Source organism: Pseudopipra pipra, chromosome 16 (genome assembly GCF_036250125.1).
Source record: "Pseudopipra pipra isolate bDixPip1 chromosome 16, bDixPip1.hap1, whole genome shotgun sequence".
Lineage (NCBI taxonomy): Eukaryota > Metazoa > Chordata > Aves > Passeriformes > Pipridae > Pseudopipra > Pseudopipra pipra.
This window is the reverse complement of record NC_087564.1, coordinates 3,439,936-3,459,939: the sequence shown is the minus strand read 5'-3', so window position 1 is coordinate 3,459,939 and position 20,004 is coordinate 3,439,936. Positions and strand designations below refer to the sequence as shown.

At 40.9% G+C, this 20,004-nt stretch overlaps 1 protein-coding gene across 16 annotated transcripts in view; it reads right to left on the bottom strand.

Annotated features, from left to right (window-relative positions):
* Positions 1–20,004, bottom strand: part of RBFOX1 (RNA binding fox-1 homolog 1) — a 1,150,020-nt gene that overhangs the window by 1,010,096 nt on the left and 119,920 nt on the right. For all 16 annotated transcript variants that reach the window (XM_064672743.1, XM_064672746.1, XM_064672735.1 and 13 more), the window contains exon 2: positions 4,240–4,299. In XM_064672743.1, coding sequence (XP_064528813.1) covers positions 4,240–4,299 — 60 coding nt within the window. The remainder of the gene's footprint in view (positions 1–4,239; positions 4,300–20,004) is intronic.

Genomic DNA, 20,004 nt, shown 5'->3' with positions numbered 1-20,004 from the left:
CCTGGCATTTCAGCAGGTTTCTGGATTCACCTGCTTGTTAGCAGGTTGGAAATTGTTTATTCTTATTTTATTTCCTCTGACTTTCGCCTCCTTTGCTAAAGCACAGAAGCAGAAGGACCTCAGGTAGTGAAAGGCAGGCAGGCTGCTGGAACAGGGAATTGCTGGGCATCATTTCTGTTGCCAGACAAGATGACACCAAACTTGATTTTAATCAATGAAACCTCAAAATGTCAACCTCTGTCAACTTATCCCAGAAGTCTGCTGTTCTAGGAGTAATAAATCAGTTCCAACACTGTACACACCACACCATTACCACTCCAGGCAAAGTTAACCCTGATAACCAACACTCAGCAAGTTATGCACCTGATTTAGTAACAACAGACAAGTGATAACCTGATGGAAGAGGAAAAGGGTGTTGACATATTACAGGAATTTGAATGTAAGAATAAGTTGTTTGCCTTAATTTCATTTGTATTTAAGTAGCATTTATGATTGGAGGGTTTTCTCTGTACAGCCTGTAATAGTTGTATCATTTAGTAATGTTTAGATGTCTGTCTCATCACCTAAATGATGTTGGAGTATTTTCAGAAGTATTACTATATCCAGTTAATATGGATTACAATCTCTAGTCTGATGGGATAAAAACACACAGCCATGTGCATTAATAGCAAGCAAGAACACTGTAAAAAATGGAGATGTAAGGAACAAAAGGTTCTCTAAGTGCTTCTGACTTCTCCCATCTGCTCTGGATCAACACAGCAAATCATTTTGTTTGTCTGGATACTCAGCTGAGTAATGTGATGTAAAACTTGACAAAATCTTCCCCCATTAGGCATCTCAGGGGAAGTTTTGCCCTCATGCTGAATCCCATCCACTATAAACAACTCTCTGATCCTTGTGATAGAACTGTAAAAAATCTCCTATATTTTGCAGTAGTTCTACAGATTAGTGTGAGGAATAAAAACAAGTTTAGCAAGATTTCCCCCAGATTTATTTTTGTTTTACTCTCACAAGTCAGATCAGCTCCCAGGTACCATTTGAGATGCCTGCACAATGCACTCTCCCTTCTCCCCTGAACGGGAGACTCTCCCCTCCCACCCAACACATTATCCAAATGCTCTGTGATGATGCTCAGGGAAGAGTTACTTCTTCTTTCAATTCTATTGTTGTCTCCCTGGTAGTGACAGGTCCATTTAATGTTTGCTTTCTTTTTTTTAAGAATTCTGGTGCTTAGATACATTCCATTCAACAGAAATCTGAAATTTAAAGAAATCCACCTTTTTTGCAAGCCATTCTCCTCAGCTAATAGATATCCCCCCCAAAGCAGCAGCAGAGATGAGGTAATTTCAGGTACCAGCACATTTCTATTCAGATCACAGGCAGCAATTCTTGCAGTGATTTTATTTCGCAGCAAAAATCATTATTGTCCCTACTGAATTACCCTGAAGAGTCCTATTTTACTCCCACTACCTTTTCTTAGCATCTCTTGATTAAAAAGAGTGCATGATATTTGTTATCAAATATCAATATATAGACAAGAGTTTCAGAAATGGAGACTGGGGGGAAATCAAAGGCGTTTTAGAAAACATACACCTTGAATAAGCAGGAATGAGATTTTAAGGAAGCCCAAGAGAAGAGCAGGAAACTGCAGAGAGAAGAGAACAGCACTTAGAGGAAGCCATGAGGAAAAGGGACAGAAATGGCAGGATCCAGCCCAAATCCAGATTCTGACTGACAGTAAATTTACAATTTCCTAAAGCTTCCAACTCTCATTTTTCCAGTTGGATTTCCTTAGCTCTGCAGGTATAACCAGTTGTCTGATGAGCTTCGAGAACAAAAGGTTTTAAAAGGCTCAATCACTCAGCTTAATGAAAACATCCTGAATTATTTAACAAACAATCTATTAGGCAGCTTTAGCTCTCAAGAAACATGCAGTTTGATAGATCTGAGTCACTGCTGTAGTTTTATATCATGGCAACTCCAGCCCTTTCAACACAGTCTCAGTGATGTAACCCAGGAGTGAATTCAGCCTGAGATGCAGCTGCATTAGACTTTCATATAGGATCTGTCACTAAGAACAGGAAAAGCAGCCAACAATTATTTAAAAAAAAAAATACCTGAAAATAAGCCTTTCAGGCTCTGGAACTGGGGCATTATTCAATAATTCATTCTCAGATCCATTTGAATTCTCATCTGTCAACTCTCCTTTTATTACCAGATTGTTCTATAAGCAATGATCTGGCAACACATTTGAAAAATCTATGTATTCCTTCTCATCCATCACAACAAACTATTTTCCAAGCAACAACAGAGACAGTGTAATTTCAAGAGAAATAGGCTCAACTCTTAACTCATTATTTTTATGCCATGGTTGTGTGGCATAAGAAATATCATTGAAAACAGGAAACCCTTTTCTCTTCCCATCACAACCTCTTTCAGTACATCAAAATGCACTGCGAGCTGTGCCTTTATAACTCTTCCCATTGCTCAAAAATATACAATAATTAAAGTCTAAGTTACTGAGGCTCAAGGAAGACAACTGAAATGCTGCTTGTTAAGTCACTGCTTCGAAGTCTGAGGACACTTTTCTTACAGACAACAGCAACTAAAGGATTGAATAATAAAACAAATTTAAAAATTACAGCTTCCAGGGTAAGTCTGACCACCAAATTCTGCAAACCCCCCACCTCAACCCCTCTTTTTCCAAGGGAAGAGGGAGCTTTTCAATATAAAATGACAGGTCTTCATCAAACCTTGTCCTGTGCTTGCAGCAGACCATTTTCTGTTTTAGAAAACACATTCAGCCAGAAAAACACTACATCATTCATCAAAACATTCGTTTTTAACCGGCACAAACCTAATTTCAATGCAAATATATGAAGCACAAAAAACCAAGTTTCTAAAAATAAACCTCCACCTCTCAGAACATTATTTTCCAAGTTCACTTCTGACAAACAAGCAGAAAGGTTGTGACTTTGTGTAGCAAGATGTTCCAGTAGGAGATATCAGAGTCACTGCAGAAAGAAGTATTGAAAGATACTCTTCCGAAACTCAATATAAGAATTCTGTCAATCAGCAGATAAATTAAAAATATTCTGTATGCTTTTTCACCTTTCAAGGTATTTTTGTGTTTCTGTCAGTGTGACTAAGCAGCTTCAGAAGTCAGTGATGTCTGAGTGAAAGGCAGTGTTCATTTGGACAGAGTCCAACCACCTCCTCCTTTCAAGGAGCTGTTAATGTTTGATGTTCATGTTTAAAACTGCATTAATCCTGCCTGTAAACAGGAAAAAAGGGGTTGCCAAACACTTGGAATACCGTGTATTTCCTTAGTCTGACATAAGTCCACATTCCTATGACCTCAAGTCTGAAGAGATACAGCTTAGATAATCACAAGAGAGGAATAAAGCCCAAATGTGTGTAGAATGACATAATATCAATTCCTGGCACTGTCCAACGAGAGGCACTTGGAAAGGCCCTATAGCAAAATATTACTGTTTTAGAGAGAGAAAAAGAAGACTAAAGGGACTTGAGTGCAATGAATTATTAACTCTTAGTGACATCAGATGGAGCTGAGTATCACCAGCACCTCTGTAAGTCAGGTCTACAACACCTCACCATAAACTTGTTTTATGGGGCACATTTCCTGCCAAGGTATAATATTCTGTGGAAAATGAAGTGTGCAGCAGGGAGAAAGGTTATTCCCATCCTTTAAGCCAGGTTAAAGTGGTTCCCTCTCAGTCCAGCCCTGCTCAGTTTTCAAGCCAACAGTGGCATTGCTCTTAGGAACACTTTGCTCTTGCAACGGCACCAAACTAACCCAAATTCTCTTCTCTGGTTTTGTATCCACCATCCTCTGAGGAAATCACTGCCATATGGAATTGCAGTTGTACCCCACCCTCCCATTCCCTCAGATTTTCCCCCTCCTTTGCACAGTGTGTGTGTTGAGATGATACAGTTCTTAGCATCCAAGATAGAGCCACTGGGCTCTATTCTAAGTTCAGCAATAAAGGAACTTAACTGCAACAAATCTAATCAGTTTTCTTTTCTTTGGTAAGACAGATATTCCCTATCCTATATATTCATGTATTAAAGAGCATTTAAGCCAATTCAAGGGCAGTCACTTCAAAAGCAGCAAGGTGTCCCAGGTAACAGTTCCAGTGATGGATGACCGAAACAGTTTAAAAGAAGATCTAAACTCAGTCACAAAAATCTAATTATTCAGCAAAACACTTTACTTACTGGACCTTGAGGACTGTTCTTGGCACTGGAAACCAGAGTCATAACATCAGATTTATAGTCCTGAAATGAGAAGGGGGGGGGGGGGGGGGAGGGAATAATCAGATTAAACATAATAGTTGGCACTTCACATATCAGGAGTGAAGACCTGAGCACCACTACAGATACACTCAGAGGAGCCATTGGTAAAACATTTGATTATGGAGATTTTCATCTTATGCCTTAGACCTTTTTTACCAAATTACACACTTTTTTGGGTTTACTGCAATGATCCCCAAGAAAGCCAGTAGTCTTATCCCTATTTTAGAAGGCAGTGGGGTGGGAAGGACAGGATGATGATAGAGCTACTGGCTCTCAGAAACTCAGCTGAGTACTCCAGAATTTCCTGAACTAGGCCTGCACAACCTCAACGTGAAATTTGGATGAAGTTTCTCAGCCACTCAAAATTCCCTTGCCAACTTCCAAAAAACTACTTTCTATTGCATTAGAAGGACCTAAAGCAATATAAAATCCCTAGTTTTCTATTCCTCAGGAAGCTTCTCCTACATCCAGACTGGCATTCCACAAATGAGGACACAAAGCAGTTTGGGGCTGGGCTTGGCTTTGCAGTTACAGCTGAAGAGACCAGAATGCAGGAAAAAAAACCAGGAACATTACTGCAGTACAGGCAGTGTGAGAATAACCTGCTGCACTGCTGTTATTGCAACACAGAGACAAAGGCTTGGAAGGGTTTTAAACAGGCTTTAGAGTGCCACAGTATCTAAATACAGGAACAATAAATACAAGTGGAAGATTCAGTCAGTAATTAAAACAGTTCTGTTTTTAAAAGGATATGCTAGAAAGCAGTTGGCATGTTAAATTTTTGTCTCTTCCCTAATGGAGACAGCCACTACATTCATATTTATATTTTGAAAAGGTCCCCCAGGGCTGACCTGCTCTAGTCTTGCCTTTCCTGTCAATAAGATCAAATTTACATGTCAAAGCCAAGTTATTAATGTTTGGGAATGAAAGTCTGCTAAACTGAAGCATGTCTGACCATGACAGCAGAGAGTAACTGCTGGGCACTTCTTTTAATTGTTAACATCAAGTGTGCCTCCAGATCCTAAGCTTCTAGATCCTTTATTTATAGGAGATGTGCTGTGATCCAGTAGACAGATCATATTTCAGGGAGTTGATAGTAATTCTCCAATACTTCACCCTGAGCATCCTCTAGTCCCTGAAGTGTATAAATAGGACTATCACCTGCTGTCCCTTCAGCTCAGCCATTGCAAACTTTAACTGCTTCTCAGAAAATGCCAAGAAATGGACTTTACAAGATCTACATAAATGCCAAACTACCATAAAAACCACCCCACAGACAAATCCCTGCAGTCCAATTCCATGTTTCCCACAAAGGAAAGCAGTCACTGTGAGAAGCTTCAAACTGACAGTGACGTGGAATAAAACCACCCAGCAAACCTTCTGCTTCCTGGCCCCAGTATAATTTGGTAGTGCCTCCGCATCCTCACCCACTGCTGTGCCCCTGAGAACCTGCCAGGGTAGGAAGTGCTCAGGTTTTCTTCAGGTTTACTGATTTCTCCTTCCTTCTGCTCCTCCTCCTGAGCTGCTCTGTGTTATTGCTCAGCCTCTCCACACCATTTCCCCACTCCTGCTTTGCCGGGCACATCCTACAAACCCAGCCTGCACAGGGAGGCAGCAGAATTCACCTTCAACCATTTGTATTCCGTTCCCATTCCCATTCCCTCTCCCCTCCTTAGGCTGCTCCTGTTGCAGAGCTCCCGTGCTGACCCGGCATCGCAGCTCCCCCGTGCTCCCAGAGGGCACTGGGGGACTCCAAACCCTTTCTGCAGGGCTGCTCCTCTTGGGAAGCTCCCCAGGAGAGGCAGGCTGGCACACACACAGACACAGCACGTTTTATTTTACACGGCTCTTTTTCCAGAAGGCAACATTCCGAGTCCTAAATAAACATGCCATTTTAAGCAGGTATTTTGCAAATATACTTTTTCTGCCCCCCTTCAGCTTTGGACCAGTGTTGCATGTGGGGCACTCCTCGGGAAGCTTGTGATGCTCCATATTAATAATTCACTTGCCACACGGGGTAATTCAGGGACATTGAGCCAGAAAATAAAAGCAAATTAAGAAAAACTCCTCAGGTCAAGGTTATTTTCAGGGGGACAGGGAATTCCAGCGATAGTCCTGGCTAATCTAAGCTTGTCAGCAAGAGCCTGAGTGCCTTCCCCAGTAGTGCCAGATGCTTGGACTGGTACCCACCAAACAACCCTCTCCTACTCCTGTCCCAGAGACTGAAATAATCCCTCACTCTCCACAGCTGCAGTAACAGCATTCAGAGGCAGCTTTCTGATAGACAAGAGAGATTAATTCTCATAAAAATGTTTTTCACATATAAGACACTTTCCTCTACACCATTTCTCTATTTACAGCAAACAAAAAAATTGGCTTGTAGAGTTACATTCACACTCATTTTCAGGTAATATGTCATAATATCTCATACATGTTCAGGTTATGCTAAGTATTATGGCACTGACAAATCATTTAACTATGCACTTGTCTTGGAATCTACAGGAAAATGGAAATTACATGGATTCAGCACTGCAGCACTTGCAGCAGCACAATAAAGGGAAACTTTCTCCCTCCTAGAGAGCTATACTTCTTGTTCCTATCAGTGCCTCCTCCAGGTAATTTCTTTTAGGTCTCTTGTTTCCATTAACATTTGTATTTTGAGATAATTTCTGCTTGGTACCTGAAGGTGGAATTGCAACAACCATTTACAGGCTATTTTGCTATCAGGGTCTGTTCTGTTACAAAGGGCAGCTGTGCTGTGTCCATGCCAGGCTTTCCAGAACTTTCTTATGATTTTCTTTCCTAGCCATCTGCCCTCAGAGAAATCATGAACTAGCATTAAAACACTCCCTAAATTTTATATGGGGCCCAATCTTCTCCCCACCCCTCGCATTGAAAGTTTGGAGTAAATGTCAGCTAACAGACATTACTATCCATTCTTCTGCCTTTAATGGGAAAAATAAATTTTGGCAGACTGTCCCCAGCGTTAAAAGTCTGAGCAACTCCCTGGGGACAAAAAGAATCAATGCAAGAAAGATCCATATTTTCTTTCTTGGAACACCACTACTTCCAGCAATTTATTTGACTGACTATGCCTTCTATTACCATGTAAATTGTTTCAGGCTGCAGGAAAAAAAAAAAAAAAGTATTAATCTCCCCTCAGTAAGTCATAAAATAAAGAAATCAATTTCAAGGTCAATTGAGTCTAAATAACACCTGCTGCCCTTTTTGTAACATGCAGACTCCTCTGAAACACTAAGTTGCTGTCTATGAAGGCATCAGGACGTGCTGTCTCACATAAATCAGGGTGGTGTATGGTCCAGTCCAGCCTATTTGCAGGGGACAAAATTGGGGCTGAAAAACCACCTTCAAAACAGGTCCCTCCTCATCACACATTTTCAGCATAAGCACAGGGCTTTGTGACAGAAAAGAAAACTGAGGGGCCCTGGTCTGATTGCACAAGGAGCTTGTATCTCCCGAGGTCCTGGGGACATCAAGGGATTCTCAGCTCTGTGCTGGAAGGATTTAGTTCCATAAAGGGTGAGAAACCTCAAGCAAAAATTTCATAGACAGGGGAAAAAGGAAAAAACAGTAGTAACAAGAAGAAATCTTTTCTTCCTCGAGTGGAAAGCAGAGTGGAATGACAAAGAATGGAAAGGAAATAGGGTGATGATGGGTTTTCCCCCCCCTCAAACCAAGAAAACTCGAAAAATTCTCTCCTGCCTTCACAGAAGGAAAATTTTTAAGTGGAAATGCATTTCTCTTTGGGTCAAAAACCATCCTACTTTTCTTTTAGGTGTACTTAGTGGGTTTTTACTGTAGCACAACGCTGCATTTGATGATCCCACAGCCCTTTTCCTGGAAAGTTTACCTTGAACTCTGTAACCTGCCTGGGCTCTAATAAGAAAGCTCCAAAGCCATAGCCCTGGGTGGACTGGTCGATGTGTTTCTCCCCTCTGTGGCAGTTCTTTCCCATAAGATCAATAGTTTTTCCTTCCCCAAGTCCAATTCTCACCAGTGCTGGTGCCTCTCTAAATACAAAGGCCCTGACAGAGTAATTTTTTGAGCTGCCAGGAAGAGTTATCTGGGACAAAACCGAAGCTCAGGGAGAGGATCCTTTCATGACAGCCAAGATATTCCAAGTCTCTGTAGCACCCATCAGCTGGAAGTTGAGGAACATGTCGAGCTTGCCAAATAAAAAGAGATGAAAGAGATTTTTGGTTACAGGCTTTTTCTTTCTTCCTCTGGGTCCTCCAAGCAGAAGAAAATCTAGACAATCAATGCTCAAGCAGCAGAAGTTCCTGAATGAAGCAAATATCCAGATTTTCTGGAATGGGGAGTCCGTATTCTTGTAAGATTTCTATGATGAAAATAAAACAACGTCTTGAAGGCTTTTGAAATGGAATGTGGATCAATTTTTTATATGTAGTCTTATTAGGTATTCAGTGGTATATTTATCTGGGAAAACAAATTTCACCTAAATAATCAAAATATAACTTAATGAACCCTAAGATTTGCGTATATTTATGGAGTATAATGATTCCCCTGTGATATTATACTGGTGAAAAGGAATGCTTCTCTTTCCCAAGAGCACTCTGAATCAATCAAAGGTTACTTAGAAATAAAATCTGAAAATACAAATTCACAGAACAACCTGCCATTTATTGGATATAAGAAAATGTTTCTTTGTTGAAATCCATGGTCCTGAATCATATTTAATGTAAATTTCTCTGTGAAATCTGACTGTCACAAGCCAAGGATAATGGTTGTGTGTCACAGCTGCCAATATAGTGATTCAGCGAGTCAAGAAACAAGGTGAGATTTACTAGAATTAATAAGCATATTAATGTTATACCATGGAAAATTATACAAAAACTCATTTTGCAGTTGAATGTGTCTAATAGCATGAGACTGCACAGCAGGAAAACAAACAGAAGCCTGACACAGCTATCCAAGAGCCCAAGAGATTAGATACGTAAGGAAAGAGTGACTTCTGAAAAAATGGTTTCTTTGTTGTGGTTAAAGGAGCAAATACAAACACTAACAGAGATACACAGTAGGAAAGAGGAATACAAGACCTGTAAGGAACTTTTTTAAAACAGGAAATTATCTTTTTGATGTGCCAAGCAGAAGGTTCAAAATCCTGACTGATGAAGCCCTGGAAAGAACACGGAGAGATGTTTCCCAAAGATGAAGAACATAGAGCAGTGCAAGAAGACACCTAGAATATTCCCTTGTCTGCTCTACTGAATTGTTAAGTATTTCCTAATCCTCAAATAGTCCATGAAGTGGGTAAATTATTGCAGGATCTGCTGTGAAACCAAGTTGAAAGAAAAGACAAAACAAGTCGAGAGTTAAATTAATACTTTGAAAATGTAATCACAAAGAAAAGGGTGAAGATGAGCCTGTCTGACATTGCCCATCATCTCCTGAGCAGAATTGCTTCAGGTTTACTGAGGCAGAAGCTTTCAGTAACCTACAAGTCTCTCAGGAATGTTTTTCTGGGAGTATTAGACAATCAGGAACAGAATCTACAGAGCAATGACAATCATCACCCAGGTCTCACAGTTTGAAGAGTTCACCCTTGCTCTGCAATAGCAGTAAACATCCCCCATATCTCAGAAAATGAGTCCTGCCCTGGGTACAGGCAGTACTGATTAGTACAGCTCCAATACAACATTTCAGCTGAGTTCTGATAAGAAATAAAAAGTTTCTCTTTGTTGGAAGCTCAGAGAAATCCAGCTGAACTGTAATTCTACTCAAACCAGTCTCATATAATGTCTCCTATGACTCCTGAAGTAAAGAGTTTCATGCTGGAAATCTCACAGAAACATTCTCCCATGGCTCTCCAGCACAGAAACATCTCATCAGGAAATGCTCAATTCATGAACTATCCAACATTTTAATTAACTGAGTTAAAGACAAAAGGAATGTATCCTCAATGACATTTCAGCTGAGTTCAGATAAGAAATAGAAAAGTTTCTGCCTTTGTTGGAAGCTCAGAGAAACCCAGCTGTGCTGTAATTCTACTCAAACCAGTCTCATATAATGTCTCCAATGACTCCTGGTTTCCACCAACTGAGGCAAAGAGTGTTGTGCTGGAAATCTCACAGAAACATTCTCCCATGGCTCTCCAGCACAGAAACATCCCACCAGGAAATGCTCAATTCATGAACTATCCAACACTTTCAATAACTGAATTAAAGACAGAAGATCAGGCACAGGAAAGGACCCTCATTATTTTTCCACCAAGCATGGAAAGATTTCTTATACTGCAGAGTTTTCAACCAGTGATTATATTTTAAATTTGTTACCTGTCCTATCACAGAAGCAGGAAACACTCTTCCTTAGAAGACACTTTTGAAGTGATTCTATGGCATCAGTCAGAATGGAGCAATGCACAAATCCCTGCACCAAGAAGTGCTAATGGCACAGCAGTGATGTCATGCTATAAAAATACACTGCAGACTTCGCATTCTCCTACCCCAAAATGCTTAAACGAGTTACATGCAAGTTTTCCAGGACTGAGACTTCAGAAAATAGTCAATATAAGTATTATTATCACATAACTGGAAACAGTTATATGAATCTGAAGTTCACTTATTTGGGGTTGGTACCTCTTACTGTAAAATAAACAAGCACCTACATGGAGTATTTTAGAAAAAAGACCAGAATGTACCTTATTACATGCACATGAAGGTCCCTCTGTAGGGACTGCTGCTACTCTGACACGACAGTCTTGACTCAGAAAATACATATTTCACTGAAAATTAGCAGTTTTTACAGGCTGAACCAGGGCTTTAGGAAACACAGCTCACTGCTTCCCAGCTCCCAGGTGGATACCACACAGCACCATCCAGCCTTCCAAAGCATTCTCATTTTTCCTTCCTGCTACGAGTCATGGATGGATTCTACATCCATGACTTTTAAAGGATAAGGACTGATAAAGATATATATTCTAAATATTAGTATATTACACCTCATGGTGTGATATCTGACAAGTGACTTTCCCTCATCTCCTGGGAAGTTCCTCCTTTTTAACCCCAGGTCTGCTTTATTCAGAACAAATTGTAATGCATGTAGCACCTCTTATTTGTTAATACATTATAATAGGTGTTCTCTGAATGCTTTTTCAATGGACAGATGCAATTCTAATCTACCTTTGCTCTGAGCACTTGCTGTTTTAGCAGAGATTTCTTGTAGCATGGATAGAAAACTACAGTTAAGTATTTCAATTTTCCTTGTACTACTGTTATTCACGTTATTTTTCAGGAAGGTTGATGAGGCCTGAAATAACAGGAGATTTCTCCCTTTTATTGGAGAAACACATATAAATGCAAACAAAAGTGAGGAATCAATTCAAAATCCTAGGATAGCTCTCCAATAAATAAAAGTAAAATGAAAATTCGGTTGCATGCAGTTATTACAAGCTCATATAACTCTCTGCCAAGATAGCACTTACAGCTCCATGTTTATTTCTGTCACAATAAAATGAGGAATGCTCTATCAGTTGGAACTGGATTACAATAAATAAGATTCAATTTAAGAATAAATGGCTTGAGTCCTGAGGGCAATTTAAAATTTGTATATTTAAGAAAAATAAATCTACACTTCTCGCAAGAAATAATACTTTGGACAGTAAGTTTATGAAGGGGTACAAGCTGTGAAATTATGTAGCTATTTCTAACGTGCTGCAGCACGTGCCAGCTTAAGAGAAACAGCAGTAAAATATAGGAACCACAGGAAAGGAAGGCAGAAGCTCTGGGGAAGTGCTGCAACATGCAGAGAAGTGGATGCACCAAGATTAGAAATTAAGGAAAAATCTTTGTATCACTTGCCCACAACCCACTCCCTCCCTTCTGCTGTGGGGTTAAGCCTGTTTCCATGACGTGTTATGGAAAGTGGAATACCAGCAGTCAAATGAGCTCTGCCTGAATGTTCAGTGTCTCTGGAGATGTTGGAACTCAGAGTGAAAAGATGTGACTGCATTTGAAAGGGAATGAGAACATCCCTCCATCCCCCTCTGTGCTGGACCTTATCTTCTTCCCAACAATCTCTCCTCAAAGATGGCAGGGAAGGGAAACCCTGGATGGTCCAGAGCAATCAGATGTATCTAAATCTGTGCTCCATACAGACACTTTGAATTTTGTCACTATTTCAAGATCTCAAATGCATGAAAACTTTGAATGTTCATATAAAAACTTTCTCTTGCTAATGACTTGCTTTAAAAAGCCCACCATTTCTAAGTTATTTAACTGACATTTAAAGTCTGCATTGAAACGTATCAATTTATAAGTGCACAATTTCAATATTTTAACATTGAAATGTATCAGCAAACTTTCAACTTCCAGGGAAGAACAAATTCAGGTCAACAAAACCACGATGGGCCTGAATCAAAACTCCAGAAAAATGGAGAATCCTTCCATGGACTCAAGCTCAAGGGGGCAAAGGGCAGTGGGGTGGCTGAGACAGACACAGCCCAAGTTCACAGGCATTGTAATTCTGCTTAACTCGTGTGTCAGTCCAGATTTTTATCAGTGCAACAGTTCAGAACTGAATCAATCATCTCTTATTCAAATGTGCTCCTCTCCCAGGCACCACTCCCTGGCAAGCAGCAGTGCCATGACATACACATTAAACATTTTTTCTGAGGATGACATTTCCTATTTGTTAGGAGTCTCTAGTGTTTATTGCCACTGTGGAGGATGAATCCCTCAAACCAAAGGCACAGCAGAGCAGGCACCTGTATCCATGTGGGAAATCAAAGAGCCCACAGAACGGAGACTGGACTTCCTTGTGGCCAGACAGAGAAATATGAGATCCATAACCTTTTCTCCAGCCCAGACCTTGACTTCAGGTGTTCCTGAGCGTGTACTTGGCACAAACCAGGGCACAAAGGAATGGATAAGTTTCTACTTATGGATTTTAGGCTGTCCTTTGCAAACTGAATGTGCCCATTTAAAATAAGGGAAGAAAACCCGTACTTAGGCTTTCTGAAGGTAAAATACTTCCTTGAGCTGCACTTTCTAATGATCACTGTTTTACTAGAGAGAGTTCAGTATCCACGACAACCTCTAAGCAAAGGATAAAGCTGAGAAATGCAAATGCATTCAAACAACCCTCCAGACCAGAGAAATTTCCTTGGGGTCACACAGAAAAGCAGCTGCAGTCCTCAGAAAGAAGGGAAAACATGGAAACAGCTTGGACCAAAGAGACCCCCCATTGCCCATGTGGCAGCCCAAGCCACCCCACAACCCAGCCCTGTTAATATTAACAAGGCTTCCAAACACAGGCCCCTTCACCCCTTTAAGTCACAGTGCTGAATCCTGTCCTAAATAAGCCACTGAAATCAAACTTCTCCCCGAGCTAAAACTTCCTGCTCAAAGTCCCCAAAATGCTTTCATTTATTCACGATGAAACTTTCATCTCTTGCTGCTCCCTGAACAGAGCTGGGAATCAAAACCATTTGTGGCTGCTTCAGCTTTCAAGGCATGAAGATGTGCAGCCAGAGCTCTGGATGGCTGTTAGCCAACACAAAATTGTATGTGACAGGCGAGAATTCACTTCGGAAATGGACATCAAATTCAAGGAGAGATCATCTATAATACTTCCAAAAGAGACAGGACTTACCTAAAAATAAGCTTTCAGGAGGACTAAACAGTTTCTGAAGAAGCTTACAGGGTAAAAAAAACATTTAAAATAGTTCCTTTTCTTTTATAAAAATAACTTAGCAATTTTCTAAGTCTTTATTGAAAACTGTGTGGTGAGAATTTTCACCTATTTCCTCTTGGTGATGGACTCAGCACCAATATTCAGCTATAAACTGACATGGTTTCTGTCTCAAAGTTCTATCACTTCAGCTCCTTTCTCTCCTCTGCCAGAAGGGAGCTGTGTCAAGACTCAGTTCTACCCTCTCTGCCCCTGTGTCAGCTTTCTATAACCCAATTATTGCCCATACCAGTTTATTACAATTTGATTAATTGATTCTCATCCACGTGTTCTTGCAGATGTTCTGACAGAGCACAGGTCGAGCTGCAGAGTCTGCTCTAACACTGATGTCAGGATGGGTAAATGCAGAATATATGTATCAAATAAACATGGGTTAGGCAGTGTCCCCTTTCTGTTCAGGGTTGAAATCCAGCACTGGGCAGGACAGCACTGCAGCTTCCAGTTGCTGCAGATCCCTCTGCTTCTGAAGATCCAGGCAATAGTTAAAATCCAAACACAGCCTTGGTTCCAGATGAACAGTGTTTTATACCTTGTGTTGCTTGTCCAAGTGTCCCCCCACCCAAGGGGAGCTACATTTCAAGAGCCAACACTGACTCCCAGGGTTTTGATGAGCTTCAAACACAAAACTGGCTCCCTGGTTACTCACTAAAGCTGAATTTACATGGGAAGTTACTCTGTTTGTGACCTGCTCTGTTAGCTGAGGCTTACTGATCCTTAAATTAGAGTTGCTAGATTATAAATCAAATTACTAGTTAAAAAAAAAAAAAAATCATAGCAGTGTTAGAGCTCACTGTTTGGCAGGAGCACTGACTGTGCCTGTGAGGAAAGGATACTGCTTAAAATGTACAGAGACAAAAATTCCTGTCCCAAAGAAAACTATTTTCTTTGCACAGAGTGAAGTTTCCATTAACAACAGGCAGTTTGTAAATAACATCTCTGTAATAAAGCTTGGCTTTTTCTTGCTGAGTGCCCAGAGAAACAGTGGATCTTTTGGCCTTTACTCTTTCACTCCTCAGGCACCAGAGCATAGGAAGCAATGGAAAAGAGATTATTGTCTTAAAGGAAATGTATGCAGATTGTGGGACTTGATACCAGAAGCCATAACACCCCTTTCTATTCAGCCAAAGGACTGATAAGCACTGAAATTCCTACAGCTACTGTTCACAGTGCAAGTGCCTGAAGGTGCAAACATGATTTTAATGCTAAGCCTATGTTACATTTTTTTCCCAGCATAGCTCACTGTTTAATCACCTGGGGCTGCAAAGAAACCAGTTCTATCTTCCTGGTTGTGCTCTTCCTGGAGGGAAGGCTAAGCTGGGGAATCAGGCAGCAATCCTCACCACTCTGCCTGCGTGGATGAGGGAGGGAGGGGGAATGAGGAACAGGTAAAACCTGCTGAACTGAGTCCCCAGCAGAACAGGGCTAACACTGAAATACTGGCACACCGGTGCTGACTGCTCCCTGTTCTCCCACATTCATGTGGTGTGGAATACTAAGAGCCAAACACTGGTCAGAGATGTTCTACCCCTACTTTTGAGTCCCTAGAGCCTTTTCTAGGCCCTTAATCATGGAACTAAAATCACTACGAAATTTAAGAATACTTTAAGGGTTTTTTTCTGGTTTACAACTAATATTTTTGGGATGAAGAGCTGTGTTTTAACAGTATATCTCTGAAATTGTTTGGCAATGCAACACATGCATTATACAAAAACTAATGAGAGCAGCAGCAAAGAAAGTGTTAAGACAGCATCTGTAAACACTGAGGTTTTCCTCCTTTCAAATCAGAGTGCCAAAATCTCAGACAAGGCCCAGTTGAACAGCTCCAAAGGGTCAAACAGGGGCTTCCCTGTCACTTCATTGTTCTCCTGGATCCTTCTCTTTTTTAAACAGCAGCTCTGCTTGTGCTTGGATATAGCAAGAAGCAAAACTTCCTCCCTGAGCATTTTGTGCTTACTTGCCAAGTCATCCTGTGAATCTGCTTAACTAGAATTTACAAGTCAATTGGTGCAGTGGTTACATCTGACACCCATCAGTCATCCTATCCTGCTGAGGACCAGTCCAGCTGCCTGCAAAACTGAGTTGTCAGTCTTCAGGGCACTGCCTTAACCAAACAGAAAGGGGCTCACAGCGGTGCCAGGTTGTCACTCTACATTTATCAACAAAAGGGAATAATTTTTAGGAAAATAATAATAAGCTCTCCTCGCAATACTAATGCTAAATGACCTGAAAAACTTTCCTAAGGGACTGAAGCCGTAGAACAAAGTTTCATTTTATCTTCATAGATCTGACAGCTCAATTTCCCAAGTTCCCAGGGACCTTCGGCAGTGCTGAAGAGAGGCAGTAACAAATGTCAGTGTTTACTCTGAGATCTCTTTGTTAAAGCTCTCTGGACTCAGCAGTCTCTTTAATAACCCTCTTTAGGCACAGGCAGAGCATGTTCTGCATAAAGCAATCAGGAGTGACTCAGCAGAGTGTGTCTATTATATTTAAACAAGATGGAATTGCTGTATTGAACTAACACATGTCGAAAGTTTTCTGACGTGAATTCAAACTCCTCAGCTCAGTGTGACCATAAGTTATCATTTGAAATATATTACAAAACTATTCATATTCATAGTCATTTCCCACAAGCTCTCACTAATTCCTCACATTGGTTTTAGAAGCAAAGGGTTTTTCCTTCCGTGCAGTTTTCATGAAACAATCTTCAAAGCCCCCCCGATATCCCCCAGATTCTTTAAAAAAAAAGAAAGAAATTCAATTTGATCCAAATTGGAAGATCTGATTTAGACTCCCGGCGATCTCTAAATGAGTGGTGAAAACATTTTCAGAACAAGAAAAAAAACCTGCACATTAACATTCACATCTGTAGTTTGAGACACCTTATGTGCTGAATGGAAAATATAAAAGGGAGGGGTATAAAGTAAATACACTTTATAGGTGCATTCCAGTGAAATGAAGACATTTAACCTCTTCCACAACTGGAAAAAAGAACATTTTCAGCTTTGTATTTTAGGGGAGGTGTTAACTGTGATTTATACATTGTCTTAAAAATGTTTCGATCCCATTAAAAAGAAACATTTATTATGGATATAAAACAAACAAGCAGTGAAACCCTTTTTAATATTCAGTCATTGCTTGATGTGAGATGTGGCAGCATAAGCTACCAGACACACTAAAAACTGTATCTATGTGACGCAGAAGTAGATTTCCTACAAATTTTGTATTCTTACAAATCCAAAGGTGAATTACCAAATGCAAACTACCACATAATTTACCTCATTGACATATTCCTAAATTCCTTGTTTGGCAACAAGAGATCCATAAAAGAAAACAAGCAGATGCAGGAAGATTAAGCATCAAGTTCAACACAACTCAATAGGTGGTCAAAGCCTCCAGTTCCACAGGAAAATAAGAAACAGATTTCACTTTAGGCTTTAAGTTTACAAATAAGCAGTAAACATAAAATAAACCCTACATAAAAGGATTTCCTAGGAATTAAACTGTATAGCCTACTCCTACCTTGTAACTAAAACTCAAAGCTCCATCGAAATATCTGTACATAGCCCTTTGACATCCCTCTGGCTCCTGAGCAAAACCACAGCACATAATAAATTATAAACACTTCCCTATCTTAACAGTTAAAACAGGTGTCATATTGGTTATGGTTTTCTTGGAGGGTTTTTGGTTGTTTTGGTTGGGGTTTTGTTGTTTGGTTTTTTTTTAACTGATAATTCATTTCTGTTGTCCTGAATACTCTCAGCATTGTCCTTGTGTGATTGCAATTAAAGTCCTGAGATCACCTTATTAAACCTATTTAATAAAAAAAAAAAGCCCAACACTGAACTAGATCCAAATCCTTGGAGATCATAAATGATTGTATTCCCTCTTAAGACATTTCTGACATCAGTGCTGGTGAGAAATGCAGCTCTGCTTCCAAGGACCACCATCCCAATGCTTTGCTTTTGCTTTGCCAGCTGCAGTCCAAGACACAGCCTCGTGTTTTTCCATCGCTCTCATCTAAAGATCACAGAAACGATGAGGTTGGAAAAGACCTCTGAGATCATCAACTCCAACCTTTGACCCAACAAACACCACCTTGTCACCCAGACCATGGCACTGATGCCACGTCCAGTCTCTTCTTAAACACCTCCAGGGACAGTGACTCCACCGGGTCCCTGGGCAGCCCCTTCCAATATCTGATCACTCTCTCTGGAAAGAGCTTCTTCCTAATGTCCAACCTAAACCTCCCCTGATGCAGCTTAAGACCAAGCCCTCTTGTCCTACTGCTGGTTACCTGGCTCCCCTCTCCTGTCAGGGAGTTTTAGAGAGTGAGGAGGTCTCCCCTGAGCCTCCTCTTCTCCAGGCTGAACAGCCCCAGCTCCCTCAGCCTCTCCTCACAGCACTTGTGCTCCACTCCCTTCCCCAGCCTCGTTGCTCTTCTCTGGACCTGCTCCAGCCCCTCCATGTCCTTCCTGAACTGAGGGGCCCAGAACTGGACACAGCACTCCAGGGGTGGCCTCACCAGCGCTGAGTCCAGGGGCAGAATCACTGCCCTGCTCCTGCTGCCACACTGTTCCTGAGCCAGGCCAGGATCCATTGGCCTTCTTGGCCACCTGGGCACACCTGGCTCATGTTCAGCTTCCTGTCAATCCAAACTCCCAGCTCCCTTCCTGCCTGGCCCTGTCCAGTCACTCTGTCCCCAGCCACGGGTTTGTTGTAGCCAAAGTGCAAGATCCAGCGTTTGGTCCTGTTAAACCTCCTCCCGTTGGTTTTGGCCCATCTATGCAGCTTGGGAGTGGCTGCTGGAAGGGTGGGATGTGGAAAAACCACCCCACTCCAGGCATTCCCAGCTTTCTGAATGCAGCCAGTGCATGGTCCCACACCAGGAACAGCTGCTGGGAGAGGGAGCAGTAGCTAAAAATGGAGTAACAGCAAGTGATGATTTGTCAGGGGAGTGTTCACTTTTAAATAACATATCTGAGTCTGTCTCGAGAGTCACAATGTCCAGCCCAGGGCAGTCTTCTCATTGAAAAGGTGCTCAAGGATAATTACAGAGGTGGCCCAGTAATTGCACAGTCAGACTCCAACAAAAGCAAATGCTTTGACACAAACCTCATGAAAACTATTTTCCTCCTAATTAATGGATTGTCCAAGGTTTTCAAAAGCTGGTTCTACATTACAGGTGCTGAGGTGGTTAACAGCAGTGCAATGAGCAACAGGGGTTTCCTGCATCTAGTTTAAAATTAGAGCTTTTTTTAATTAAAAAAAAAAAAAAAACAAACCACCTTATTTGAATTACCAGCACAAGGCTTCACTGAGCTGTCTTAATTTTCAGTATTTAATGAAAATAAGTAACCAAGAAAATATCTGGGGCTTTATTGCCATTTAAAGCAACATGTTTGATAAATTGGTTTCCTTTGATAGTACCTTTGGCCAAGAACTTTTTCTGAACACTACAACAATCAAAAAAGGAGAGAAAAAGGATCAAAGAAAAAAAATAAAGAAAAAAAAAGAGAGAAAATAAGCAATGGAGCCAGAAGAATAAGGCAGTAATTAACTTCAAAAAGGAGGATATGCAACTCGAGTCATTCCTTAGGGCCATCCATCTAACCTGGTTTTAAAAGCCTTCAGTTATGAAAATTTCTCTTTCCCCAAGTCATTTATTCCATTTATTTCAGTTAGAAAGCTTTTATTAATGCCAAATCTCAATCTCTTTTGCTCTAATTTAAACCCATTACCTTTTGCTCTTTTCCCTGTGGATCTGCATTATCATCATTACCTGAATCTCAGCAGCCACCTTTCATGCATCTCAAACTGCTAGTACAGCTTCACGCATTTTTCTCCTCCTCATACTAAGCAACCCTAATTTTTTCAACTTTAACTCACAGGCAATGTGTAAGAGTCACTATTTTACATAAGTCTGGGCAGGAGAAGCGTGACAAGAATTGAAGTTGAGCC